The sequence below is a fragment of the Neolamprologus multifasciatus genome, chromosome 15 (genome assembly GCF_963576455.1).
Source record: "Neolamprologus multifasciatus chromosome 15, fNeoMul1.2, whole genome shotgun sequence".
Classification (NCBI taxonomy): Eukaryota; Metazoa; Chordata; class Actinopteri; order Cichliformes; family Cichlidae; genus Neolamprologus; species Neolamprologus multifasciatus.
Genome location: NC_140453.1, coordinates 11,402,786 through 11,421,923, shown reverse-complemented (window position 1 = coordinate 11,421,923; position 19,138 = coordinate 11,402,786). Strand labels below are relative to the sequence as shown.

Genomic DNA, 19,138 nt, shown 5'->3' with positions numbered 1-19,138 from the left:
CAAAATTGAAGTTCATTTTCTGTTCCTCTTGGTATTTTTCAAGCTTTACTAATCTGTATAGTTCACACAAATCTTTGAGGAGTCACAGCTTGGTTCACAGATGCACAGTGCATCTGTGTTAAAGCGCAAACTCAAAGAAACATCAGTAGTACTACAGTCCAAAGATATTACTGACCAACACAGAGTTAGTCAGTAATATCTTTATAGTATCTTTATAGTAGTCTTTTAAAGTTAAGATGGCTTAAAAGTAAACACATCTAAATTACCAACATCTGAAACATTTGCAGTGGCCTTGCAGACTATGAGCTTCCTCTTGGTGCATATGAGACTTGAAACACATTAAAAGGAGAAGACTTTTGGAGCCATGTCCAGTAATTCTGATTATACTACACCTGAGGTACTGTGATGTCCTCAGTGCTTTCCTTACTGTAGTACCATGAAATAAACTTCCGTGCTGTATGGCAGATTTTGACTAAATTCCTTATTTTTGTGTCTAGCTTGCAATATGCTGTTCATTTCAGTGGACTCGCCGGTTTTTTCTCTATTCCTCTTTATTACATTTGCCCTTTGGAGTCAAATTGTTGTCACAGCTCCTGTGGCTACAGTGGGTATTGTAGCTGTCAGGGAAGTAGTTACTGTTTTGAATGGCCTCCTAAGTACAGGTGGAGTGTAATGGTGGGTTCTGGCTCTGCTGTGGAAAGCAAAGCTTCTAACAACAGGCCTGAGGGGGAAAGAGAAAGTTACGACATGCACACACACGAGGGGTGAGCAGATAGACTTACTCGGTAGCTTCTTTTTAACATTTATCAGACAAATGCTTCCTTTTCATTTGGTGATAAGACAATTTTAAGCTTTTTCCGAGTAATGACCGTTTTATCAGAGAATATAAACTTTTCCGTCTGTTTTTAAAGCCTTTTTTTTCAAAATTTTCTGTAAACACAAATTACAGAACTACGATTATTTATTTATTTTTAAAAAGCTGCTGCATGATAATTGACTCGTTTCCACCGATATCATATGAGAGTCCGCTCCTTGGCCTTTAGGCGACGCTGTTTTACGCACTGCAATCCAAACCAAATCCTGTGTGAAGTGGAAGTTTTTCTGATTTCCACGTTTAGTAATCTGACACCCAGACTCTGAGCAGAAGGATGGACCCTTAACTCGGCTGGGAGGACGGAAGGAAGGAGCAGTCATCCAGCGAGCAGGAGCGAGCAGAAGCGAAACGCTGTACGCAAAAAACAGCCCCGTGGCTCCAACAGCGGAGAAGATCTGGGTGCCAGCGCGTCTCCAGTTAACTGTCCGTCTCACTCAAATGATCTCAAAGCGACAAGTTTCACTTTCCACATGCGAATGGGTGACTTTCCGCAGCGCTTTGTGAGGAGAAGAGGATGAAGAATTTCAACAGCAGTGCCCTTCACAGCCATAGCCAGTCTACCAACCACATTAGAGAGCGAAACAACAGAAAGTACAGCTTACTCTCTGTTTTACCGTTGCGATTTTCTCTCCGAGGTTATGGGTTCTGCATGGCTACGCTGTTTCTCTTCTGTTTCGGCTCCCTATTTTACCAGCTGAACGGAGGACCTCCTAAAATCCTGCTAGACATCAGACAGTATCTCGGTAAGAACTTTTCCTTTAAAAAAAACCCCTCCTTCCTGAAGGTCGTTATCAAAATAATTGTAAGAAGTTGCTCTCCACGTCTGGACATTTTTTTTATCGGCAGGAGTTATTAAGAAACGTTTATCAAAAATGGAAAGGGTCTCTTTCATGAAATCCACCGGAGGCCACATCGTCTCCTCAACCTCATTCAGCCCAGATGGACGAAACCGATTTTCTCTCGTGCTTATTTCTAGGTGTTAATTTATCCATGTGGAGTTTGTGTTTTAAACCCAAAAAGACCCCCACATGTTAATATCAATGCAGACACTAACTATTGCATATACACAGCTGTGTATCATCCCAAGTCAATATCATCCCGTCAGTCTACAAAAATTCACTCATTTTGTTTAACCACCTAAACCTGGGGTATTTATCGTCACTTTTACGCCGCTGTGAGTTCTAAGAGCATGATTGAGATGTGTTATGGTAACTAGAACTTAGCAACTGTTAGGATTCATGCTGAAGACTGACGCCTCTTCTTGTACAGCCAGCTGGTGCGCTCCAGCCGCGCAGCTCTCATTACGCACGGCTTGCACCGGTTGAACGAGGGGTGAAAGGCTGAATTTATGCGGTTATTTAAAGCCTAGAGTGCATCTGTGGTTGTTTTAATAAAAAGCACGCTACAATGTTGCCAGTTTTTTAATGACAGGCAGGTTTCCAATTTAAAATATTCTGACCTGAAGGGATTATTTTAAAATATTTATATAGATATATTTTAACATTACTTGGCAGCTATATTTCTGTCATTACAGTGCACTGGATCTTAACTAAGGTAAAGTGGATAAAGTCTACTGTGTGTGTGAAAAAGAGCCCATTTGTGGCCACATCTGCCACAGGCATATGTCTGAGTGTCAGCCTCTAGGATAAGATCTGTCAAGAGTCAAAAGGCAGTGTCTGCTTGTACAAGTCTGATCTTGTGACTTCAACCTCTTTGATACCCTAAACAGAATCAGATGCAAAGGTGATTTACCAGCAAGAACACGGCCTGTGTCTTGAAAAAATTAGCTTGCATTTCTACCTATTTCTCACAGGGGGCTAACCTTTTATCACGTGATAAACATCTGGAACAGAAGGAGAGTCACTTTCCAGGTCAGCTACTAATCCCCTGGGTCAGATTGGTTTCCTGTAGACACACACACGCACACAGTCTAACCGACTGGCAATACAAATACATAGGCAGACTAAAGCTGCACAATATTGTCAAAAATAACTTGGATTTCATTCAAAGCATAAGCACAGATTCCTAAAATAGAACGTTTTACATTATTTTGAAGAGGGCTAAAATATTAGCAGTAGCAGTAGCAAAGTAGGTTTGTATAGTTCACACTGCAGAAACATTCCACTTTGGAGCCTAATAATGCAATCTAGAAATCACGGCAGTCAACACCAGTTTATTTTATTTTAAAGTACTTGCACAAAGCAAATGCATGCATGGTGAGATAGCCTCCTTACTGCAGCACTGCTTCTGAGAAGTGCTCTATTCTGAACAAATACACTGATATGCCTAGGCTGATGATGGGGCAGATATATGTGCTATTACCACAGACAAGCAAGCAAGCAAATTACATCAAAACACCATTAGGAAAAAAGAAATGTATAATTTGGTCCACAAGGCCGAGTGTTAATGGCTTGTAGGGCATAAGCCATTGACACTCAGCCTTGTGGACCAGGATGAGGAATCCCTCTAGAAAATCTAGTCTCTGCTCCCACCTGCATGATTGATCTCCACAGCATCTCTACACAGAGACCCTGTGGACCTGAGCCTTGTTAAACAGTGACTCCACTGTAGTGTATGGAGTTCAGGAGGGTTTTTCTTTATGTAACAGCGCCACAGTGTAGCACCTCAACTGGGATGTGGATGAGTAATCGTCTGCATTTATTATGATGCTGAGGCAAAGACGAAAGACTTTGTAGCTGAAAGTTGTAACAGGGTCAAATCGATCATATAAAGTTAAAGGTTTTTTTTGATGTTGTTTTGTTTCCTGAGTCTGAGTCAGCAGGTTTGTGACAAGTTTCAGGTAACTTTGTTGCATGTAAAACAGTTGTAGAAAGAGAAACCCAGTTGGGCTGGTGTGTGAAAGAGCTTGAGATGTGGTCTGCTCATTGTCTGTATTCTGAAGTGTGTGTGGTCTTGAGGGAGAGACAGTGGAAGGAAGAAATCGAGGATAAAGGAGGGACGGTACAAAATACTCCTGTGATTGGGACTGCTTTGAACAGGTTCATAGGAAAGTCATTTTCACACAGGGCTCACACGGTCTTCACTCTTAGTTTGTTGTGTCTGTTATTCAGAACCCAGATGCAAGCTCCAAAAAACATATAAGGGGAAACTTCACAAATCACCAGAATTATGAGGAGAAGCAGACCTTTAAAATAAATGCCTCCTTCTAGTGAATAAAATAATAGCACTTATAAATCAATTACTTTTAATATAACAGCTCTAAGCCTGTCATTGGCATTTCTAACTAATGCACCACATTTTCTCTGATGAAGAGATACTTTATGTCTGTTGCTGTGCCTCGTTAAACACACGTGTGACCTAACTTGTGTTACTTTTGGCTGCGCTGTGCCAAGATGAAGGTGAGGAATCCTGTTGAGGTGGGTGAGTGTGGGCGTGCACGTGGAGGTTGGCAGCTTGATTTAGTGTGATTGTGTGATAGGTGTGTGGGTTTCTCTCAGTCAGATGTTGCCGGTAGGGAACAGACCTTGTTTTGTTTGGCTTGGTGGGGAAGTCGGTGGATGAGGATGTCACTCAACATGCCGTATAGTCGCAGTAACTAAACTGCCGTGCAGACCTTTAAACCTGCTGAATTTACTGCCTGCTCACCACTGTGCGTTCACACTCGCTGACCTTGTCTAACACTTTCTCGTGTCCGTCTTTCCCTCCTTTGCTCATAAACTGAATGCTGACCCAGCTACCTTGCCAGAAAATGCCCCTTCTTGCCAGGGGGTGTATGGACATGTCTGTGTGGCAAAAATCTGTATATAAATGAAAAGTTACAACAAAGCTTCAACGACTGGGAAAGAAGCGTTCTTCATATTTTATGCCATATTTTTAAGTGCTTGGAGCTGAGACAGCAAAACAGAGCGAAGCACAATGCCCTCTTTAACTGTGCTCTTACTCAATACATGGCGCACTTACTCCTTTAACATATATTTCGATTTAATGGACTTTTAAGCAACATTTAAGTATGCACGTCTTTCTAAGTGTTTGTGTGTTGTTATAGCCCCCAGTCTTCTTGCCATGAATCATAAATGCTGAACTTGATGTGGCTGGGAGTCTTTCACCACTAACTTTGCTCTGCTTCTCAAAAGAACCCTTTAACCTTTTTAAAACACACACACGTAAATGTAACTTTTCAGAAACGGGCCAGTAAAGTGTCCGAGTTGGAGACTCTGGGGCGGTATTAGGGATTAGACAAGTATGCGTGGACACAGAAGAAGCTTTAGGGTCGCTCGGCCTCCCTTCAGTTTGTGTCATGTTTGCACCTTTGCTGGCCAGGAAGTGGTTCAAAGCAAACTTTTTAAGTGAATTCAAATAAAGTTTAGTTTGGCTGGTCAGCGCTTAGTAGGTGTAGTGACACAAACCTTATATGTATATAATAAATTCAGGGAGGATGAGTTGAGAATTGCTGCAGAGAGAGAAAGGGAAGATTTTCCTGCTGTTAGAAGAACACATACTGTTCCTTGACCTCCTACAGACTCATGAATAATACACAACGAGTATAACACTGTGTCTTACATACCTTAACAGGGCTGAAACCGCTAATGTAGAGGTGCTTAAACTGTGGGGTGGACCAGACTAGTGTGGGTTATAACAAAGTTAAACTAAACTGAATTAATTAGATTCTAGCAGTTTGCTGATATATTGTGCTTACCTTTATTTTCTATTGCTCTACTTATATTATTGTATTCTTATTATTTTCTAAAATAAATGATGGAGTTTGAGGTGTGAATCCATTAATGGAGTAATTGTTGTAAGTAAGTCTGGAAGTTAATGAGATGGCGAGGCCTCTGTCGTCCATCAGTGTGTCTATCCATCCATCCCTCCCTCCACAATTCACAAAATTAGCTACTTTTCTTAGAGTGCTGGGCAGATTTTAGCGAAGATTGAGCACAATGACCAACTAATGGATCCTTTTTCCCATTTTTATGCTCTTCTCCTCACTGAGTATTGCTCAGAATGCAGTGAAATTAGATTAATTTGTTTTGAATATGTCTAATTGGGTCCCTTCCTGCCTTCTTCATGGATTTTAATTCTCAGTGGTTTGTACAGCGAACCAATGACAGCTTACAACTTTCTTTCTGTGCCTCACATACTATATTAACCTGCCAGATGAGCTACTACATCATTGATATTCTGGTGGTCAAAGATCAGATGCATTAAACCGCTCATCATTCCTTTATTACACATCAGAATAACCTTTTCGCTTTACCTTTTGCACCGGTGACCTTTACAGACCTCTAACTTCAAATCTCACCTTCTGCTTGAATTTAAATATTTTATAGTTCACAGTTAATAGTGTATATTTTATGCACATGCACGCACATTTATGTTTACACACATACTGAAAAAGCTGACGAGTTAGTCACATTAAAAAGCTTTTTTTGAACGAGGCAGTCATGTAAGTGTGAATTCTGGAGCAAACTCGCCACTGTAGTCACACAAATACACCCACTTCCTATTAAAGGATATTAAAAACAAGCTCTTTTTAAAATTTAAATCATATTTTGCACTTTAAAATGACAGATTTATTGGCACTGACTCTTTGCCCAAAGTGACAGTCTCCAGGATTCATGGCAGTAGACCAAATGTCACATAGAGTGAAAATCAGACCAGTGCTGGTCAAGCTGTCAGTCAGCATTTTCAGCTGCCTAACAGGGTTGCCAGATGTGCACTTTGAGCCTAAGTGAAATCGGTGATGTGGAAAGGTGCTTGAGCTCCCGGTTTAATTTTTTACTTCACACCTTTTCATTTTTGCTATTGACTTGTACAGCAGATAAGCAGAGGTTACCAACCCAAGCACAGACATACATTTATTTTTAATGCTAAAGACTCAAAATAATCCAATATTTAGAATAATATTTTGCATCCATCCAGCACCTCCACCTGACAAGCCTCATTAGGAAGTGAAGGCAGGACAGCTTGGTCTACTTATTCTGTATTCCTTCTAACTGCACTCAAGTGTTGAGAAAAATTACACATTACTTCCACTAGACCCCAAAATAACCCCTAACTGGCAGCACATCCAACTTAAATGCCAAAACAATCAGATGGCCCATAATTTTCTTAGGGTTGGTAAAACAAGCAGCCTTGCCTGCTGAGTAGAGTATTTACCTGCTTTGTAACACGCCAGATTCTAACTGAGTTTAAGGGTCAATAAAGGATAATCAGCTTTTTTTACTGAATGGAAACCAAAGGGGAAAAGCTTCAGTGCTTCAAATTAGAGGGGTTCGCAATGAAGACATGCAGTCATTAAGTTATTATTTTATGATTGTTACAAGTACTCCGTTAGGCATGCATTGATGATAATCTATTATCTTTTTTGTGTGTGTTTTGAATTTTCAGGATAGGAAATTATTTGAAAAAAAAAAAAAAGATTTGTGTTGACCCTGTCATTACATAATGGAAGCAATTAGCATTACCAATTAGCATCTCCACGCTTGAGAGACTGCTCTCCTTCTCCCTCTCCAGAGAGACAGGCAAACACTAAAACAACACAGGGTAATTATCTTTCATTAGTGCATTTGTTTTTGCCACATGAAAAGAGAGCAGATGGAAAGAACATTACAAATGTACCAGTGCTGTTAAACTGCAACTGCTGTTCAAGGCTTGCTGAGCACTGATGGTTATAACCGAAGAGAAATCCCAGATAAATTTGTGGGCAATGGTTTGTGATCGGGTTTTTGTGCGGCGCTACTGAACGTACAGTGCTTCTGCTTTTTGCATGTCACTGAAGAAAAACATGAAACTTGTTCTACAAACTTGGGATGTGTCCAGTTAAACTGTTCTGTAATGCTGTTTTCAGTAATGTTTCAGTAAATTGAGCAGGTATTTTGCAGTTGCTTTCCTGCTTTTTCTGCATATATCATGCAGCAATTAGTGCATGCTACTAACTTTAGTCTTCAATTGTATGAACCCTTTTCCCCATGGTTTGTAAAACTAGACGATATTTTCTGATTATTGAGCCGTAAATGTGCTGGCACTCACGCTTGTCACTAGAGTGGCATTTTTAGGACTGTCAGTGGCGTTTGTCATGCATATCCAAAGTTTTGGTAACCCGATGTGCACAGCATGCCTGACTCATATGCTAAATGAAAGAGCTGGAGGACAGACTGGCTTTAACTAGCCTTCACTGAAGTCTCCCTCGTGCAAACGACAAAAGGGCCACCATCATTTGTGCCGGCTCAAAGGAAAATTCCCTTCTTCTTGATCTGCTGCATCTCATTCATGTTTCATGGGAGTAGCATACTTTCTGTATGTTGCCTCTTCTTCTTCTGCTTTGCTTAGCAGCAAGTATAAAATGGCTGTCAAGGGCCACATCCCCAACACCACTGTCAAGGGCCACGTGCTTCAAGCATATCTGCGGCTTCCTCGGAGGAAACTCAAACCAAACCCCTTTGGGGTTGCATCAGGAAGGGCATCTAATGCAAAAATCTGCCAAATCAAAACATGTGGAGCTACCCACTTGTGAATTAAGGAGCAGCCGAAAGTAGTTTTTAGTTCTAACTTGTTAGTTATTAATGTGTTGTGGTGTTAGTAGATGGATTCGCTGTCATATAAAGAGTCTAGCTAGCTGTCTCCCCCCATTCACAGAGTGTCTGGGAAGCTAAGCAAAGTGGTTGCTTCAAGTTTATTAAGTTTATGATGTGAAAATACCCCATGAGCATTTATAAAACGGACTCTGTTTGTTTGACTTGTTTGTATGCTGTGTAGTCAAGAATACATCATCTCAAAGAAGCTTTATTGTCTTGTTTTAAAGGGTTGCCAAGTCACTGATGACGGCTGGCTGTGTTGACTTTTATGGTAGTGCTTGTGGTGATGTGTGAATGGGTGGGTGGCTCAAGGCCCGGAGCCACTGGGTGGTACCCGGGCTCATGCTTTTGAAAAAAGGTGACTACATACAACATATCCCATAATTTAAAACATCATTGACCGAATAAATAGAGGTCCTGTGAGAGAATTAAGTGTCTGCTTACAGCGTGTAAACTGAGCTCCCGGCTTTAATCAGCTCCTCCCTGTTCATTCAGAAAGAAAAGACCTTTAATCTGAATCCAAGTCCTTTCATGTCAAAAATAGAAATACAATAATTGCACCCTGCTACATGAGAATTTTTTAAGCTTCACCCTTCCTCGTATCTCTGTGTCCTGGTGTTGTTAGCCATTTGGGAAGTCTCTTTGTTTACTTTGGCGAGTGGTAAATAACCCCACATTCCCCAGTTTATTGCCACAGATCATCTGAAATGTTGAGGACTTGTTTCTGCCAGCTGGCCACATACGTTTCCGATCAAACAGCAGGCCCGCGAGGTCACTAAAGTCAAGCAATTATCTTCCAGTTTTATCAAGCAACTGGACTGAGAGTGTGAAACACATTACCAGAAGCCACAGGACTTGTTAAAGAGAAACATATTTGCCCGGTGGTCAGTGAGCTCAAGGAAGCCTGGCTAACTTTTCTCTGAGTGAACTTACCACATCTTGGTCAGCCCACCCTCATTTCATGGAAGTGAAAAAGTATGAAGTAGTTTAAAATAGCTGACTTAAATATATAGCAGGGCAGATAGAGTGGGAGGGCCCAGCCCATGTTCTTGAAACCACTACATGTACTTTTGGGGAAATGCATTGCAAAATTTATGGAGCCTGTTTCCCTTTTTAGGTTCAGCGGAGTTAAACTGGTTTTTCTGTTTTCTAGATTCAGGTTATGTGCAAAAGTCATCTTTGAGTATATTTGAGACTTCAAAGCTGCACTTATTAATACGTCTATAGTAACGATGTACCACAGGCAGCTGAAGGATTTAGTGAGAATTTACTTCTTTCGTAAAGCACAATTTAGCCTTTTCTATAACCTCTAGCTTTTAAGATTGTAAGAGGTCTTTCATCTACTTCAAAACCCTGACACAAAGATAAAGCTAATATTATTACAGTTACTGGTTACATACAGTACTTAACAAATTTATGTAAGTTTTTTTGTCACAACCACCCTAAATTAACAATAGTGGTAGCTACCTGCCGTTTATTACTGCCCCGTGGACTCTGCTGCTGTAACAATGGGAATTTCCCAACTCTGGGATTATTAAACAATATGTTATTGTATCTTACCAAAATCATTTTTAATTGTGTTTTCACTGTATTGCCACAGGCGGTCTAATACATAACAAATTAAAGTGCCTTGAGGCGACCGATGTTGTCCAGTGCAGTGTACAAGTTCAAATTTGGATATAAAAACATGAATTCTGTCATTTTTTTTTCTATCAAACTTTTTTAAAGTAGTATTCCTAAAATATTTGTGTTTTTTTGTGCCACGGACCAGTTTATGCCCGACAATATTTTCATGAACCGGCCTTTAAGGTGTCGCGGATAAATACAACAAAATAAAACTAGTACCGGTACCGAAAAAAAGAAAATTTATTCATAACACACGTGAAAAGACCCACAAAAACTGAGTAAACGATAAAAACTATAACAAAATAACGCTGAAAACCGATAAAAACCCTGAAAACTATACATTTCACACCTGAGCCTCAACTCTCGCGGTCCAGTACCAAACGACTCACGGACCGGTACCGGTCCGAAGCCCAGGGGTTGGGGACCGCTGGTCTAATACATTTGTTAGGCACTATATATAAACAGGTGGGGGTGTCCTACACATATGCACAAAAACCCACATGTCACGTAGACGATGCAGTTATTTCACTGCTGTGCAAGTGGTGCAAATATTGACTTTATCGATTTCATTCCACTTCACCGCCCAGCAGCTTCTCCCTTTCTTTAATATGAGCTTTTCTCTCTCTATATTCTTGATATTTGAAACAAAAAAACACTCCTCACACGAACTAAAAAAAATATAAAATATATATATATTTTTTAGAGAGAGACGCCATACCTTAATGCACAAGCAAGACTTCTAGTAACAACCACCACTCCCCACCCGAACAAAGCTTTAGGTAGCTGGTTTGTATTTCAATTTGTCACTTTGTATCAGAGACACGAGACTCAAATAGACAAACAACCACAAGCACAAACTTTGACACATTTTGGTCATAGAAGTTGTTATTGTTACACAGCGCAGTTTGTTACCACTGACACAGCTCGAAGTGAAACCTGTGTGTTCTGCTTTCAGTGGGCTATTATAGAATCGCACATTTTAATGCTCACATTATTACATTTACTTTCGTTTTTGCAAATTGTTGGCTACTCTCAGCTGTTTTTCTTTTTTTTAAACCTTGTAACAGGTGAAATAAATGCGATAATGTGTCCAGTTATCATCCTAAGAAAATACAATTATTTTAGAGCGTTTGAAGGATCATAGCCCAAAAAGCTATTATCAATATGGAATGTGGTTGTCCCCAGTGAAAAGCAAACGCCACCTGTGCCAAATCTCACACCTCTGTCTCAGAATGTGTTCTCCTCTGAAACCCACCTCTGTCCCAGGCTCCCTCATTACATTTTTGTTTCTTTCAACACCTATCCCTGCCGCTTATATGAAGTCAAGTGTACAAAAAAATTACAGCTAACTTCTCATCAAACAATTCCAAAAAAGTTGGGCATTATAGGAGTCGACGCTTTTGTCGCTGTTGTCACGTTTACCCTTAAAACAACAGCTTTTTCAAGTACTAAAGCTGAGATGTACTGTAGCAGTGTAGCTGTAACCCTGTACAAATGTTCTGCTCCGCTGGGGAAACCGCATTTTCCAGATGTTTTAAAAAGACATCTTGAGTGAAAGCAACACAAAGTTAACAGTCTTTATCCAAGAACGCGTAGCGTCCAAGAAGTCCAGTTTTACAGTCCAGACTGAAGTTGAGTCCCTATTCTTCCCACAGAATTGCTTCTGCAAAGCAATCAGCAGGTGTGGTTAGAGATGTTAATTACAGGGTTGGAGAGGGATGATTTGTATCTGACTAGTGTTTGTGTGTCTGTGTGCAAAAGAGAAAGTGATGGGCTAAATTGTAATAGTTTATACGGTGTCTACTTTTTAAAACCAGTCAGAGAGGTTTCGGATGTATCCAGTATGAAGTTAAATGGGTTGCTGTTCATAATTTAGTGTTACTTCTTACACTTACTGTGTTGGTACATCCCTTAAAAAGCCATCACTTGTCTGGCCTGGTTCATTGGCACAGATCCTGGTTGTGTAGCATTTCCACTGACCTGCCCAGAACACAGAAGACTTGCCTGTCTTTTGGCCCACCACCACTCTGCTGCTGCACCCGTCTGGTTTAGACTGTACTGAATTTGTGCCAGCTGGACCTGCCGTTCCTTTGAATCCATCCATCAATCTGTAAAAACTCCTCTAATTCTTTCACCCAAATTTTCACCAGAGGTATTGCAACACTCTCAAATCCTGCTTTGCTTTTTCCATTTTCTTACATTTCTGGCCTCCATCTTAATGTTACGTATCACTCCAAGTCCCCCCTCACCCCTCTTCTGGTGGAAGTGTTTGCATAAACCTTCCATCTAAATTCTTTCCTGGACAGCAAACAGATGCAACTTCTGTGTTGTAGTGCACACTACAGTAGACATGTGCGACACAAACAAATGTGCCACTGGGTATACCGGCCATGCGATCTTGCCAGCTGGAACGTTTGCCCCTAATCACTACGTGCAATTCCATTACATCCTCAACCACGCAATTTCAAAACCAGCCTCTCTTGTATCCTCTATTCAGTCGCTTGCCTATTCATCTGCGTGTGTTACTGTTTATTCATGTTTTTTTAAAGATCTGTCTGTGTATGTCTACAGAAAGTCAAGAAGTGTCATCACGTCCACAATTTTGCAAATGCACTTGCGTATATTTGTCTGGGTTCGGAGCACAAAAGATAACTCATGCCAGAATGTTTGAGTGCTTTGCTCGACAGCGAGGACGACCCTCAAAGTTTTTCTGTCTCTCACTTGTGCGTTTCATAACAGGTTGTTTCACGTTCAGCATGGAGCTTAGTGTCATCTTTTCTATAATTAGCCATTCAATTCTAATGAGGTGTTTTTGAAGGGCTGAAGAAAACCACTCACCGCCAGCTAGCGTAGCTCAGCCCACATTGCCAAATTAAAGAGAAGCTTGATCTTTAAGGCCAGGCTTAGCCTGAGCCAGCACTCACAGATGGTAGGCTAGTGCACTTTAGTGAGTGGTAAACATAGAAAACATTGTGGAAAAAAAGTGGAAGTGCAGGACCAAGTACGTTTGCTTTATCTTTGGCATTACATCGGAGTTACACAGCATTGTGTCTGAGTTATTTTACATATGAGCAAAAACACGCATTACTGAAAACATGCAGGTTAACTTTTGCCCTTTTTTGTCCTCTCATGTCTTGTAACGTAGAGAGGAGTACTGGAAGTCTAGGGCTGCGGCAAAATGAGAGGTGCCAAAGGCTTTTACTCAGGTGTGTGTGTGAGGGTGGACACTGATGAAGAAGAAGATGACTTGTACCGATTGGCTAGATGGAGATCGAGCTGGAAAAGATGGGCAGCAGGTTAGGATGATTAAATATATAGATGGTAATGTACTAACAAGTGAAGAGAGTGAGGTGAGAAGATGGAAGGAGTGCTTCGATGAGTGGGGAAAATGAAAGAGAGGAGGATGGAGAGAGGAAAGTAAATGAATGAGGAAGTGCAGAGGATTAGCAAAGAGGAAGTGAGGGCAGCTCTGAGATGGTTTGGACATGTGCAGAGGAGGGATAGTGGACATACTGAGCGAAGGATGTTAAAGGTGGAGGAGGAAGGAGGAAAACCACAGAGAAAGTTTGTTTGACAGTACAAAGGATAGAATGAGATGGTGGCAGATGATCACATGATCTGCTGTGCTTTTAAACAGTATATAAAATGTAAATATGTAGCCATCATTAGCTCACCTACAAGTTTGGGAAGTTTCAGTTTTAGTATTATGACTAATTTGGAGCCATAAGTAGCCGTTTGAGGAAATGCCATTTTTGACACTTAACTTTGACTTCATTTTTTTTCAATCATGATAGTTCCTGTTTAACTCTCTTTTTTTGCCACCAACTGGTGAAAGTATTATTCAGAGCTTGTACAGGACATTATTAGTATACAGTATTCAGTAGTATCCAGTATAAAAGATTTTTGCCTTTACACTTACGTGCAACAGTTTTATTCTATTTTGTTCCAGGTTTTTAATCAGTTGTAGTGTTTTATGTAGAAATGCTGCAGCTGTCAGATAAATGTAGTGTTGTAGAAAAGGGGGATCGTTCTTTTCAGAAGAAACCTAAAAATGCTCCATTACAGTATAAGGGCCTCAAAATAAAATGAGGTAATAAATGTACACAGTTAATACCACACCAGTGATTCGGCTGCGGACAATCTGTACCAAATGTGCATTAATGGAGAGGTACCCATTGCTTAATCACACGCTATGCTGTACAAGCTGGTGCCGTGCCAGTCTATTTATAAGAGTAGAGGATCCCTTTGGGTTGGTGTAAATAAAGGGGTTGAAGGACCAGCTCAAACTGGACTTATGTGGGTTATTCTCTTCAAAAAACAATTCAAGCTTCCCCGGCTGTGTTGCTCTGCAGAGATAGAAGCCACGCCCCTCGAGTCGAGCTTTAAAAGGGTTTGTGCGATCCGGTCGATGTTTATGCTGTGGAATATTAAGTGCTTTTCAGGGTACCGGATGGAAATGTATGGCGTCCCGCTTGGCACTATATCCTCATTTGCCAGATGTCCTTTACTTTACTGCTTCCTTTATCTCTTCTCTCCCTCTGTTTTCTCCTTCTGAAATCCCTCTGACAGTGCCACCTCCCAGACTAGAATCTTAATGAGTCAGACAGATTCCTGCCTTTATATTTATAGGGCAAGCTACAAGCATTTGCCCGCACAAAATCTCACAACTGACACAGCAATTACAGGTCTGTGCAGACTGTCTGCGTTTTTGAACCGTGACCAGGAGGATGTGACCAAAAATGACCATGACCTGCTCGGAGTTGCAGTTAGACACATGGAGGAGCACCGCTGTTGTGCGGCTTGGTCCTGATGTTTCCTAAACAGAGTACATGTATTGAGGTGAGAATATAACTAGGATCCAGACAACGCTGACTAAGCCAATAGTTCCGAAATTGGGGAAGGATGCAATGTTCAGTAGTTTTACGGCCCATATCAACTGATTACTCAGTACCGGGTTCAGTTTTCAACATGTTTTTAAGCTGCATGCCAGTCACAGACCATGAATGAATGCCAGCCATTTACAACCAAACAGCCTAGCCACAATTAAGAGCTAATTGTCCTAGCTGCCCTCAAATGACAACAAGCTGACCGTCAGATGGTGTTTATGAATGAAGGCTAGTTATTTCTTGCTACAGTTCTCTGACTTAATATTTGGCCTGAATTTGAAGGCATGCCCGTGTTTCCAACAGGCCAGTCGAGGGTAAGAGAGTTTCTCTCACCTTAAGGCCTTGCTGCTCCACCACCGCGCATAAATCAACAGCGTCGGCGGGTCGATGCCGTGTTTGTTTGCCTCTGCCTTGCATGCCTGTGTACAGTAGTGATATGTGTGTGTGTGAGAGTGAGCGAGATCTGTCAGACTAAGCAGTGTCCCTGCTGGGAAGGTGGATACAGTACAAGGTTTTAGTGTGCCGCCTCTAACCTAGATGTGATAAAGGTCAAAATGTGACCACGCCTTAACACGGCACAGCACATTTAGCACTTGTAAGCCTTTCTAATGCCCTTTCCCTCTGCCCCTGATGACAACCAGAGAAGTACTCTTGGCAATCCACTGTTAATACAAGGGAACCCACTTTATGACGAAAATTATGTTGTAATGACCCATAATAGCCATATATTTCTTCACTGCTTCTCCTTAAAGCTTGTGGTTTGGGTTTCATTGACAGAGAAGTGCTGAAGTAAGAAGGCATGGTAAAAAAGGGAAATGACTAAAATATACTCAGAAGCTAACAATACCATGTGTATTATCAAAGATTCTTTATCATAACCAGTTAAATTTAATATAACGTGGTAACTGTTAGCTATTGTTGAAATCCAATGTGATATTTGTCTTTTTACACTAATTACTAAAAGAAGGTTAATTATAAATGAATGTAAAACTTAAAGCCCTGTCAACTCACAGAAAGTTCCTGGGCTTAAGGCATCCTGGTTTTCTGGAGCCTTTCTGGAGTTCTCCGTGTGCCTGCCAAGGTTTTCTCACCATTCAAGGGGAATGTATATTAAGTTTTTTTTGTTATTCAAAATTGGCCATAAGTGTGGATGTGAGCATAAACGGTTGTCTGTCTCTTTGTGTTAGTCCTGCGACAGATTGGCGACTTGTCTGGGATCTACCCCGCCTTTTCTAACCCTGAATTGGATAAGCGGAAGTATATGGATGAAAAGATTAGCGATTGACCATGTGACTGTGTAGGGCTGGGCTATATCATACCGTTCACGGTAATACCGGTGTAATTTTGGGCAATGATAGGAAAATGAAATATCGCGATAGAATATGGGTAAAATGCGCATGCTCAGTGCCTTTGTTTACATATGCACGCACGTTTTGTGGATATTATACATGGTTATGCTGAGGATATGTCGGCCAATTTCCACTGGAAATGCTTTTGGTTAAACTGTCAGCAAGGAATTTGCACTGTTACGTTTTTATATAACTTTAAACTGCTTGTTTAAGTGAAAATACATTGACGTGGTTTTTTGCACTAATAAAGTTGTGGAGTTGTAAAGTATTTTGTCTAGTGTCAATTATATCGTCAGTTATATCGTTATCGCAAATTTTCAAGTGTATATCGTGATAAATATTTTTGGTCATATCGCCCTGCTCTACGACTGTGCATATGAACATAAACAGCTGTCTTGCTTTGTGAGCCTTTTCATAGACTGCTGACTGGTATTGTCACTACTGCGCAATCTGAGCAGGGGTCTATGCTCCAAGATCTCCATGCACTTCTTATTTTATCTCTAATTGGACAGACATTAATAGACTCATAGTCAGAGTCTCTATAATGGCACAAGTGAGTTTGGACACTGGGCCAGAAATCAAGTTTTACAAAAAAATCCACCTATGATGAAGACACCATTTAATTGAGAGTTGGAGTAGCTCTGCTGGAACTCAACTATCTAAAAAATCTTTTCTATACCAACCGAAGCATCCGTTTTATTATTATGCTAAAAATGTTGGCGCTCATCGCGAAAACTGTACTTGGAATTCAAAGAATTTGATCAGTACTATTACAGCCCATTCTTTAATATGACTGTCAGCTGAGTGAACCACAGTTTATAAAGTGAGCCTTATACGACAGTTTTATCTCAAATACCAGCCTTGTTTAGTGGATAATTACACTTACGTCAAATATTTAAATGACCATAAAGTACATAAACGCGTCAGCTGGTAAACACTACAAACTGGTTAATGTTTGGGATTTGCCGTTAAATCTGATTCCTAGACTTTGAAATTCCCCAATTTTAACTGCAGTAAGCAGCCTGTTCGGAGGCCTTCATCTACAAACACTGTTTTGCTGTTCTTGGAAGTGCGAGCTGCCATCTGTTGTTTATTGTTCAGTTGTTGCTCTTTACTCTCTTTCTGGCCACTGTGGTCCATTCAGGCGCCAAATGCCTGTCACTGCATTTTAACCAAACTGTTCAAACATTGTCACTCCAATTCACTTTAGTTGATTACACAGTTTTTTTTAATCTCCATATTAAAAAGTTGTTCAACTCGACTGATTTGCCGTGAACATGTTTTTGATTACGCAAGCGCGATATCTGATTTCTCAAGTGTTCTTCAACAAGTGTGTTAAAGTTCTCTTCTTCACTGGCTCAGATCAGCGTCACCAACATGTGGTCCACACATGGCGAGTGCGCTTTATTTGGCACCTGATGAGAATACGGAAAAAATAGCGCGTATTGAGAAGCGAGCGTCCCTGCCTGTGTGCGTGGATCGTCAGGAGGCAATGGAATGATGTCATGTGGTACAAGGTGGTCTGCTGCAGACGCACATCCTGTGGCTTCTGTTACCAAAACTGCGAAATGTCCTTGACTTGCATTTTAAAATACGCAAGCATTTTCCCTTTTTTTCATACGCTGTGAAACACACTCACACAGACGCATGCACTTTCTTTTTTTGTGCCCCCTAACTTCCACATTCACTCACATGCATATATATCCCGAGACAAGAGAGCCCAAAACAAGGGAGTGGCCATGTCCTGATCCAGCAGTGGTTTAACCTGGCACTGACCAGTTCTCTAGACCGATGGAAGCTGACAGCAGTTTCCTTCAAATGAGTATTTATGTAACAGATGATGCATGCTTGGAGGTCAGGGCCCTGCCACCATCTACTGTGTGATTAGTGAGTGGTTTGGGGTTTCGGTGACACATGCGAATACACACACGTGCATAAAGGCACTCATCGCATACATGTGAAGCTGACAAGGCAGCGACCTTCATGTGCATGCCCATGCCCATTTTCTGATTGGAACAAGTCTCAGTACAGAAGAACACATACTCTACGTATGTGAAGCACATGCCCACTGGCAGCTGCTGTACTCTACAGGTGCACATCACTGCTGTTTATGGAAAACAGTTAAATCCAGAGAGGGAGACTCATGGTTTGGATGAGTTTAATTCTTCCGAAGTTGCAATTAAGTTAGAAAAACATTTCCAAAATATGATTATAATGATGATAAATTAGCTTAATTAAAGCAAAGCAGTTACCTCATTGTGATATCCGACTAGCGCGTGTGTGTGTGTGTGTGTGTGTGTGTGTGTGTGTGTGTGTGTGTGTGTGTGTGTGTGTGTGTGTGTGTGTGTGTGTGTGTGTGTGTGTGTGTGTGGAAAAAAAATCAATGGATTTTGGCTCCTTTGTGTTGCCTGTCTAGGTTCTCCATTATCCAGGTCAAGTATACTTAAAGTCCAGTCACCTTCTTTCTAAGCTCCGTAAGGGTCCTTTGTATTCCTTTACTGGCAGTTTATGGTATATTTCTATGTCTATGAAATTTCAATTGCTCAAGTTATTTTTAAGATTTATTTTATGAGACTTAGTTTTACAATACTTTGCAAAAGTGTTGAGTTTACCCCTCATTTTTTTTTTACTATTTCGCTTGCAAGTAGCCCAACTTAGTAGTTCTCCTGGCTTTCTGAAGCTCTTTCAAAGGACATACTATCTTAATATTTTTTTGTTAAACCACTTAACACTTACCTCTGAATCATTCAAGCATGAAAAAAGCTCTTAACTTAAACGATGAACCAATATTGTCTGCCCATAACAGAAAACTTATCAACGAACCCATTTAAAATACTATCTTTAAAGTAACATGTTGTGTAACTGTAT

At 40.8% G+C, this 19,138-nt stretch overlaps 1 protein-coding gene across 2 annotated transcripts in view; it reads left to right on the top strand.

Annotated features, from left to right (window-relative positions):
- Nucleotides 1-992: 992 nt before the first annotated feature.
- The window catches only part of usta (uronyl 2-sulfotransferase a), a 56,968-nt gene continuing 38,822 nt past the window's right edge, over nt 993-19,138 (top strand). Inside the window, exon 1 of one of the 2 annotated variants that reach the window (XM_085132846.1) lies at nt 993-1,617. In XM_085132846.1, the coding sequence (XP_084988972.1) occupies nt 1,389-1,617 (229 nt within the window). In that variant the 5' untranslated portion in view covers nt 993-1,388. The remainder of the gene's footprint in view (nt 1,618-19,138) is intronic. The other variant, XM_085132847.1, reaches the window with a different exon arrangement.